Source organism: Fukomys damarensis, unplaced genomic scaffold (assembly GCF_012274545.1).
Source record: "Fukomys damarensis isolate Sample0158 unplaced genomic scaffold, DMR_v1.0_HiC HiC_scaffold_16, whole genome shotgun sequence".
In the NCBI taxonomy this organism is placed as follows: Eukaryota; Metazoa; Chordata; class Mammalia; order Rodentia; family Bathyergidae; genus Fukomys; species Fukomys damarensis.
In genome coordinates this window covers 85,417,469-85,428,480 of record NW_022900928.1, presented here as the reverse complement: position 1 = coordinate 85,428,480, position 11,012 = coordinate 85,417,469, and the positions used below count along the sequence as shown (strand labels likewise).

The 11,012-nt window shown below is 36.3% G+C and overlaps 1 protein-coding gene across 1 annotated transcript in view; it reads left to right on the top strand.

The window, feature by feature from the left end:
• The window catches only part of Rbm33 (RNA binding motif protein 33), a 99,365-nt gene that overhangs the window by 1,020 nt on the left and 87,333 nt on the right, over positions 1-11,012 (top strand). The window contains exon 3 of the mRNA XM_033763958.1: positions 23-138. Coding sequence (XP_033619849.1) covers positions 23-138 — 116 coding nt within the window. The remainder of the gene's footprint in view (positions 1-22; positions 139-11,012) is intronic.

Here is an 11,012-nt window from a genome sequence, read left to right as displayed (position 1 = left end):
GGGTTGGCCGGCCGGGCGGGAGTCGCGCAGTCGCGGAGGCCTCGGACGTGCATCCTGTGACGGAACGTACGGGGCTCGCCCCGGGAAGTAGCGTCCGAGTCGATTCCCGAAGACCCCGCAGCCCATACCGTGTCCTCGGTGAAAACGCGTTCTAGTTGGGTTTCAGCAGTTTGGCGAAGAGCGCGAGGCCGAAAGGCCAGATGTGGGTCGGCTCCCCCGTGGTGTCGCTCTTGTTGGCAGCTTACAAGATAGCGACGGAGCACTCATTAATCAGCTTCAATCAAGTCGCAGATTGTTGATGGAGGGCTTTTTTGTTTAACGTGGAAAGATAATTAAAAGTGACCTTTAGCTGGTCATTTTGGAAATTTCAGTAGGGGAGATCCTTAGATGAGAAAGTTGGGAACAAAAACATTTGACGCGAGTTCTCACCATTGAAACTTAGAGCCATTCTTGGGTGTCCGTTTGTATGACAGATTGGAAAAATAAAACCACAAGGATTAAACGCAGGAGTGGTCTTTTTTGGTTTGTCAGTTTTTTTTCTGTCAGTTTAAATAGAAATTTTTTCTGTACTAGAATTCAAGGCTTTGTAGTTAAATGTTTTAAATATGTTATTTACTTGTCTTAGGTATTTTCTGGGGGAGGATCAACATTAAGTGTTTTATAATTGTCAGTGTTCCCTGGAAACTCCTTTAAGTCAGAGAGCTGTGGCTTCCCCTCTTCTCCGTGAGGATTGAACCTAGCACCTTTGTGTTGAGCCTCATCCCCAGCTCTTTTTTGAGACAAGGGTCTTATTCGCTAAGATACCCATGCTTGGCTTGAACTTGTTATCCTCCTGCCTCAGCCTCCAGGAGTACTGGGATTACAGGTGTGCGCCACTACTCTGGAATTCAAAGCTGTTTTTGTGAAGCCTATGATATTATTTGCATCTTTCACTCTACATTCACTGTGTACGTGGAGTTTTTCTGAGATTATATTACATGTGAGGACATCATTTTACTGATGGGATAATGGGATGTTTATAGGCCTTCAATTTCTCGTTTTTCAACTTTCTATGTAGTAAATATTAGAATAACTATAATCCACATAACAAGGGCTTTTGGGGGTACTCAGTAATTTTCAGGCTAGAAAATTGGAGGAATTCTAAACAGAGGATTTTTTAAAAAATTAAAAGTAGAAAAATTTATTGAAAGAAAGCAAGCTTCTGCCTAAGAGAGATTAAAGGGGTACCGGAAAATGGGTTGCTCCATAAGTAGGCTTTTTGATTGGAGTTTTCCATTCTAGGTGTTAACAGGTGCCAGTTTTCCCATTGCTTTTAGACTCAAACCAACTCCCTGCCAAGGTGCGTAAATCGTTACTTACCAACTTCCTCTCTTCCTAAAATCCACTGCAAGTGCAGCTGCTCCATCTCTTTGAGGGGTCACCTTGATCCCAGGGGCCTCAGGAGAAGTGGTGCATTATGCGCAATTTGTGTATCTCCTGCGTGGGTGCTTTTCTCCTCTTTCAGTAGTACCCTTGTAATTTTTCTTTTCCTTCAGAGTGTTTATCTCAATTTCTAACCACTTTTTAAATATTTGTTTTTAAATATGCCCCTACTAGCCATTAAGCCCCCATGAGAACAGGAATATTTTACCATATATTCCAAATTCCTGGCAGATAGTATGTGTTCAATAAACATATTTGAATTAAGAATAAAATGTTTTCTAAGTGAATCTGAAAAAACAATTGTTTTCTGTTTTGTCAGTCAATTGCATTTTTACCTGTATAGTTGATGGAATCGTGTTAAATTAGAATAATTTATTTATTTATTTATTTATTTATTTATTTATTTATTTATTTATTTTTTTATTGAGTTTATTGGTACATTTAGGGATACAGTACAGTTACATTCATTGTTGGGATCATGTACCTTTACATGGCAAGTCTTGATTCTCATTTTTTTCCCCTTGCCTCTGCCCTCCCTTCACCCCCTCCTCCCCTCCCCATCTACAAACACTTTATTTTCATCTTTTCATTCTCTCACATTTTTTTCTTTTCCCTTTTTGTTCTTCCCCTACGTATCACACCTTCCCTACATCTTTAGCTCCTTTCCTCCCATTTCTAAATGTCAGTAATCTTATTAGAATCTTATGCATTGTTGCAGAATAGAATAATTTATTTTTTAATTGAAAAAATTTTTTTTCTCATTGAGTTTATTGGTACAATAAGGTATACGGTACAGTTACATTTATTATTGGGATCTTGTACCTTTATATGACAGGTAAATTAGAATAATTTACATTGTTTGGTAATACCTCTTTTATATCCGCAGATTGCCTGACATCCCAGTTTAGCGTATTACTTACCAGAATGGCTTTCAAGCTTTTTTAAAAAAACTGTACCTCCCACTAATATGACTGACATTGAGACTTAGTACATATGTAAAAGAAAAATATTATGTGCCTTGGACTGGTTTTCTATATCGTTACATTAAAATGCTAATTGTGACCTACATTAATTTCACACCCCACTAAATGTTAGGCATTGCCAATTTGAAAATCACTGGTCTCCCATGTAGTAAGTGGTTAATGTTTATTGATAAATGAATCCTAATTTATTGGGAATGTAGCCAGAAACTAATGGAATCTGGGTAGCCAAAATAGATGTCACAAAGTGCAATTACATAGGAGTGTTTTTTTAGTCTCTTACTGGAAAGCTCCTTATTCTTAACTTCACATACAGTTCAAATAAGTTGTTATTACTGTTATTTTTTGCAACCAAATAATGTGGGTAAAGTAATGGAACTGCTGGTTTTACTAAAATAAATAGCAACTCATACATATTGCTGACTGAAAACAGAGGCATATATGCAAAAACAGGGCATTCAGGGAACATTACTGTACAAGCAAACAGTAAGTTTAAAGGACTTCTAGTGCTTCCTTATATTGTGAAACAAAGTAAAAACAACAAAAACCACAAATCTGATTTCGTTATGGTACTTAATTTACAACAGCTTTTTGGGGCCTTTTAGGAAAACAGAAATGGGTACTTACAAATTTTTATTTCCTTGACAAATTTTATGAAGAAAAACTTCTATTGGAATTTTTTAATACATACTCAATAGTAGAAAGAATAATGAAACCATATACTCATCACCCAACTTCAGCATTTATCAGCATTTTGGCAATTTCTAGATGGTTTGATTTACTAGTTTATTTCCTTATATGTAAGTTGAAGGTATCATACATTGAAAATGCATTTGATGCATTTACCTAGCCTAGCCACGTTAAATGTGCTCAGAACATTTATGTCAATCTGTAGTTTGTCAGAAAGAGCAGGGAGAGTAGAGGATGAATATTGAACCGTGTATTGGTAGCCTGGGAAAAAAACAGAATTTGTGTGTAAGGGTTCTACTGAAATGAATACCTCTGGCACAGTCACAATGTAAAAATAGTAACTTGAGTATCATAAATTGGTATTATCTGTGTATCCTGTACCTTCACTTTTGTATATATATTTTTTATTTAAGTTGAATTTATTGGTACATTCTAGGTAGACGGTACAGTTACATTCATTACTGGGATCTTATACCTTTACATGCCAGGTCTTGGTTCTCATTTTTTTCCCCTTGTCCCCACCCTCCCTTCATCCTCCCCTCCCCACCTTCAAACACTTTAATTCCATTTTTACATTTTCTCATATTTTTTCCTTTTCCCTTGTTCCCCTTTCCCTATCCTTCTCACTGTCCCTACATCTTTGGTCCTTTTCTTCCTATTTCATGTTGCTAATTGTCTGGTTAGGATCTTGAGTACTATTTTAGTTTTTCACACCAGAGAAACTATTCGGTATTTGCATATGGGTGACTTATTTATTTCACTTAGGAGTATATCCTCAAAATGTACCCATTTACCTGTGAATGAATCTACTTTCTCATTCTTTATGGCTGAGTAGTATTCCATTTTATAGAAAAACCACATCTTTATCCAGTACTTTTGTATATTTTTAAAAAATCCCAGGCTTATGAGATTTTAGAGCAAGGATAAACTTCAGGGATCAATTAGAGTCTAGATACTAAACCATTTTTCTTAATTTATAGTTGAAGGAAGTTAGGCCAGAATTTAGTGATATTAAAATGGGTGGTATATTTAAGAATTTAGGGCTTTACTGCCAGGTGTGGTGGCTCACACCTGTAATCCCAGCACTTGGGAGGCTGAGGCAGGATTGCTGTGAGTTCGAGACCAGTCTGAGCTACATAGTGAATTCTAGGTCAATCTCAACTACATAGTGAGACCTTGTCTTAAAAAAACCAAAAAAAAAAAAAAAAAAAATTTAGGGCTTTAGACATTAAGTTTAGTGTTTTTCCAGTGTCAGATTTAATTTGTTAGTGATGTGGTAACCAAGGAAAGTATGCTGCAGCACAGTGCAAAAGATTTTTGTTTGATGTTAAAATTAAGCAAATATTAGTACTTCAGATAACATTTACTGGGTAGGAAGTTAAACACTTAAATCCCTAATGATACTGATAAATGAGATTTTCATACTGTTAATTATGTTTGTGTATGGCAACTTGATTCTTAACTTTTTTCCTTCAAGAAAATCTTTCACATTTAATTTCCTAGCTTTATTCAAAAGAATTTGCAGAGTAGAAGAAAGAATAGCCTTGCTTGTATTTCAACCAGGACTTGATTTAGCATTTCTTATAGGGCAGGTCTGTTAGTAACAAACTTCCTCATGTCTTGCTTATTTAGGAATAGGTTTTTGAAGCAGTAAGATACATAATTCTTGATTGACAGGTTATTTCTTTCAGCACTTTAAATATTCGTCCTCCTACCTTCTGGCCTTCATGGTTTCTGATGAAACGCAAACTCATAATTATTTGTTGAGGATCTGTTGTATGTGGCAAATCACTTCTCTCTTGGTGTTTTCATGATTCTCCTTGACTTTGGTTTTTGATAGCATGATTATAAAGTATGTTAATATGGATCTCTACTGAGTTTATCCTTCTTGGAGCTTGTTGGCCGCCTTGGGTGTGTAGATTTGTATCTTTCATCAATTTTGGAAGGTTGTAACCATTAGTTCTTCATATCTTTATTCTACTATTTTGTCTTCTGTGGCTCTTGTGTATGAGTATATTGGAACTCTTGATAACCTGACTCCTTAGGGAACCAACAGCCAGATCATGATGTGCAATCTTTAAAAAAAATTTTTCTTATCCTGAGGCAGGGTCTTGCTGTGTCATTAATTTGCCTAGGCTGGTGTTGATTGCAGTCTTCCTGCCTCAGCCTTCCAGAGTGCTGGGATTACATGTATTCACCACCATACTCGGCTCTAAGAATCTTTTAAATTTTTGTTAATCTAAATGGAAAACTAGCTTCAATGTTGTAATTTCTATTTTCCTGATTTCTAGTGAAATTAAACATCTTTTTATACATTATTTTTATTTTTTGCTGTTAATTGCCTATACATACACTTTGTCAATTAAAAAAAAAACTGGACAGTGTCTTTTTAAAAAATATTTTTTTTGAGACAACGTCTTGCTGTACAGTTCAGGCTGGACTCGAATTCACTATGTAGACTAAAACTGGCCTCAAATTTGTGCTGATTCTCCTGTGTCAGCCTCCTGAGGGCTCTCTCATTTTTTTTTGGTACCGGGATCAAACTTTGGACCTTGTGCTTTCGAGGCAGGCGTTGGTACTACAGACAAAATCCCTGGTCTGGTCTCTTGTTTTTTAAGAAGTCTTTGTATATTATGTTAGAGTTATCAGCCCTTTTTTCTTGTGCTTGCCCTGGGGCTTTGTTTAAAACTTTTAATGTGTGGAAATTTTTAAGGTTTTACTTTATGAAATGTATCAAGATGTTTTTAACAGTTTTTTTTAAGTATATGTTTCTTGCAGTCACAATTCCTTTATGTTTTTAATATTTTCTTTCCATGTTTTGTTTATTTAGCTTTTTTTTTTTTTTTTTGTGGTACTGGGCATTGAACATTGGATCTTCACACAGAGCTGTTCCTCAGTGCCCTTTTTCCGTTTTTAAAACTTTTGAGACACTGTCTCACTAAGTTGCTGTTACCCAGGGTAGGTTTGCCTTTGTGCTCCTTCTGCCTTGACCTCCCAGAATGCTGGGATTACCACTGTGCACTGCCACACCCTGCTTTTAAATTTAGTTTTTAATCCATACAAATTTTTTTTTCTGGTGTGAATTTGGGTTTTCTGTAACTCTAATATGATTTATTTATTTGCTGTCTTTTCTACCTTTATAACATAATAGAGTCTCATAATTTTTTAATTTACTTCTTTCTACTGTGTGTGTCTGTGCATAACATGCTCTTTTTCAGACACTTTTTTGGTTAGCCTGGTACAGTTTTAAAAGAACTAAAGAATCTTCAATCAGAATTCTCCAAAGAATCTAGTGGAATTTTTACTGTGATTGCATTGACTCTGTAATGTAATTTGGGATGTGTTGATATTTTTACAATATGAATTCTTTCATCAAGCACCAAGAATGTCTCTTGGTCAGGCATTTTATTTCTTTCAGCTGTTCACTGAGTACTTTGTTCAGGGTACTGATCTAAGGCATTAGGGTGTATTAGTGAGCAAGCCAGGCAAAAGACTTCTGCCCTTACAGGACTTCCATCAATTAACATTTATCTTATGTAGTTTTTCACAGTTTTTATTCATTTACATTATCTTACCATATCATTGTAGATGGTATAGGTTTTTTTTAAAAATCTCGCTAAGTTCTGGATTTGTAGAAAAGCTTCCCTCTTTTTTGGTAATTGATTTATATATGACTATATATTATTGGAATCTTGTTCTATAGTTTGGCATTTTAGATTTTCTAGTTATATCAGTAATCTCTCCATTCCAATATTTATGTCTCTTATTTCTTCTTTTCTTATAATTATTCTAGGAGCATTTGTTGTGAAGCTTTCTATGATCACGTTGAACCTAGTGGGTACCCACCCTTGTCTGTTGGGAAGCCTTCTATGAACTTTGCGGAACACACATTCTGCTCTTGGCATGTTGTTTCTCAGTTTAAGGGATGTTCTTTATGTGTTCACCATTTTAGCATTTGCTGTAGGTTTCTGATACTGTTTAGCTAAGAAATTGTTTGTTGAATTGGAGTCTTTAGCAAGTGCTGCTTTCACTGCTTTTATTAAGATGACCTTGCTTTCCTCTCTCTTCTGTAATCTCTGAATATAATGTATTGAATGATTTCCAGTGTGAACCAACCGTGCATTCTTGGGTTCAAAACCTTAATTTGTATGTTTTATTCTTTTTAATATAGTTAGGTTTTATTTTAGGATTTATCTATGTAAGAGGTTGGCTTGTAGTTTTTTTCATTTGTGTTTTCTGAATGTACATATATATTTTCCCCTCTTTTGTACTGAGGATTGAATCTAGAGGTGCTTGCTCTACTACTGAACTACATCCTCAGCCCATTTTATTTTATTTTGAGAAGTTGCTCAGGGAGGGCCTTGAACATGTACTCCTCTGTCCTCAGCACTGAGTAAAGGTATGTGCCATTGTGTCCAATTTATATTTTTAAATTAATATGGAGTTAATGCTGCACTTTCCCAAGAGTGAGTGTGTTGAAGATAAATTTTTGAGACATATCATGTCTGAGCAGATTTTTAACTTTTCACATCTGACTAGTGACAAGTAGGTCCAGAATTCTATATTTGAATTCATTTTTCCTTAAAATTTTAGGTATATTGCTGCATTGTTTTCAGGTATAAATAATTATAGCATAGAAAAACAGCAGCAGCTGGGAGAAGAGCAGGGGATGAGAACAGAGAGGAAAGGCCACACCTACATGACACATCCAGACACAATAAAGAGTGTGCTCCACCATTCTGCTAGGCCCTTCTTAGTCCTGTGTTCATCAATGGAAAACTGAGTAATACAGTTAATCACAAGTTAATAGTTGCACTGTAGACCCCATATGTTCACTTTGAAAGTTATTGAATGTTACTTGACTTTCTTTCTAATTAAAATTTAAATAACAGGTCTGGAATTCCTAATCCAAAAAAGTAGGGAATTTTGACTTAGTTATTCAGGATAGAAGCATATTACACATGAGAATGATTTTGAGGATAAGGTAGGAAGGTCGAGAACCTTTGGAATAAGCAAAGGTTCAAATTTTTTTTCTGTAAAAGGCCATTTTAGGCCTTGCAGGCCACATGACTTCTCTTGCAACAAGTAGCTCTGTCCTCGTAACTTGAAAGCAGCTGTGGACAGTACGTGATTGAATTGGCGCTGCTATGCTCCAGTAAGTACATAGTGGGCAGTGGCTAAATTTGGATAAAAACTTGTAGCAGGCCCTACTTGGCCCATAGACGACTAGACAATTAATTGCTAGAACCCTGCTCTAAGCTAATATTCGATCAAGTCTAAGTTTCTATAAAAGAGGAGGAACTAATGGGAAGATAAATATGAGTTGTGTTCATTGTGGGCATCTAATTGCTGTATGATATAAAGTTGTAGGGATTCTAGTAGATGTCTTTAGTCTTATTGATGGGGAATATTGACTCTCATTAAAACACAACACCTGATAGATGGTTTAGGTTTAGTAGGAGATTTTTGACTACTCTAGCTGAGTTAATTTTCTCCTTGGTTTTTCAAATTTTGGATGAAAGCAGACCTTTTCTTCTCTTGGTTCTACTTAGCATGACTGGTATAAACTGATATGACTGACTTAAACTGAAAATTTTAAAAAGGGTTTGTAATCTAAAGAACAGAAAGGATAGCACTGGAGAGAATGTAAGAAACATAAAAACAGGCTTACAGGGCTCTTAGCTTGTATCCCAGGACTATAAACTCATATGTCATTGAATATAATGTCTTCAAGGTTTCCCTGTAATGTATGCTAGAATTTTGTTCCTTTTTAAAGGTTAAATAATGTGTGTAGATAGCATACTTGTATTTTTTAAACCCATCTATCTTTTGCTGAACACTTGAATTGTTTCTATTTGGTTATTTTAAGTATATTATTATGAACATGGATGTACAGATGTCTTTCCTTGAGGTTTACCATACGTGTCATTGGATTTAGAGCTCACTAATCCAGAATGATCTCATCTGAACGAATTGTATCACCAACTTTTTCTAAGTAAGGTCACATTCTGAGGTTGGGGGGCAGGATTTTTGAGTGACAGTTTGTGGTTTGATAAAAGGAAGTATTTAGTCATTGTTTGTGGTTAGAAGCTCAGAACTAAAACCTTTGAAATTTTCGCTGCCTATCAGGTGGCTGGTGGGGGAGCCCTAAGTAGCTTCTGGATGAGGGCTGGTTGTCAGAAAACCCAGCCCTGTATTTAAAGGGTTAGACTCCTCAGCCTCAGCCCCCAGCCTCCCGTGGGAGAGAGAGGGTAGTGTGTTACAGCCATCCTTAGTGCTTTAATCAGTCATGCCTTTGTAATGAGAACTTCTAATTGGTGGACACATTCACCAACTAGACACTCTGGTAGGGTGGTACCCCTCACCCAAAAACTCCTTCATTCATCTTTTATAACATTAAAACAGTTTGACCTGCTGACTGTACTAGATTAAATAGTTATTGCACACCAACAGCTTACTGGGCACACCAGACCAAAAAAGGATGTGTTCCCCTTGTCTAGATCATATAAAAGGAGGGACTCACCACAGGGATGTGGCAGTGCTATACTCATTAGACTACTTGGTGAGTGTCCTGAGGTCCATAGGCCATGTCCTCTGGCTCTCTGTACTAGGCCTGAACTGACTACCACCTTCCTGCTAGACCCACCTCGCTTGAGTTGCCTGCCTCAGGCTTTGAAGCAGCTGTGTGTGGCCTGGGATATTACCCAGCCAGCTGTGGTGACTTCCACATCTCTGTAGTCTCTACCTGGCTTTCAGCTCTTCCTCTTTGAATCCTGTAGCCCAGTGCCTCTTTCTTGGCCATTCTGTAACCTGTGATTGTGTGAATAGGTCACTTGATTGTCACACATACTAGTAATTAAAGATTGAAATAAAAGTCCAGTTGCCACACTCACTCACTGCTGCGGGAACCTTGAGGACTTGGGCCTGATAAGACTGAGGAAATTGATGTATCTTGTGAATTGTTATAAATTCTGGCTGGTTGTGGTGGCACATGCACCTATAATCGCTGTGCTCTGCAAGGATGAAGCAGGAGCATTGCAATTTAACAACTTAGCCAGACTCTAAAAAGACTTAGGGCTGTAGCTCAGTTTGAAGGTCCTGGATTGACTTTCCAGAATCTGAACAGAACAATTCAGACATTGAAAAGACACAAATATATTCAGTCTGTCGCTGGTATAACTCATGACAATAGAGATACTATTGAATTTTGTATATTGATATTACATTTTATGACCTTGGAAACAGCCTTTTTATTTTCATAGATTCTTAACAGAAAGTCATGGATTTTTAACACAGCCAGTCATGTTTCCTGTGAATAAAAATTTTTACTTCTTACTTTTCAGTCTGAATTCTTTGTATTTTTCTTGTCCAGTTGTTTTAGGAAGAATTCCCAGTAGGATACTAAATAGAGCTGGTTGGAGTGGCCATATCTGTCTTATTCCTGATTCTAAAAGAAGGGATTTGGGTTTTCTCCTTTGTGATGTTTGCTTTAGGTTTTTTGTTTGTTTTAATAAATTCTCAACTCAGTTTGGTGAAAGTTCCTTGTTTTAGTTTGATAAGGGTTTTTATAAGAAATAGAAGTTGGATGTTATCTCCTGCTTTTCTGCTTCTATTAAATTGTATAATAGGTTTTTCAGTTTTCATTTGTTAATATGATATATTACATTGCTTTGAAATTTTTTTATTTTTATTTTTGAGGTATGGAAATTGAACTCAGGACCTTGCACTTGTCAGCAGGCACTGTACTGCTGAGCTACATTCCTGGCCTGCATTGCTTTTTTTTAGATTGGTTTTTGAATGTTAAATTACCCTTTATTGCTGGGATAAACCCCATGTAGTGATGAAAATTATCCTTTTAATATATTCTTGACGTCTATTTTTGGTGATGGGATGCTACTTTTTTTTTTTTTTTTTTTTTGT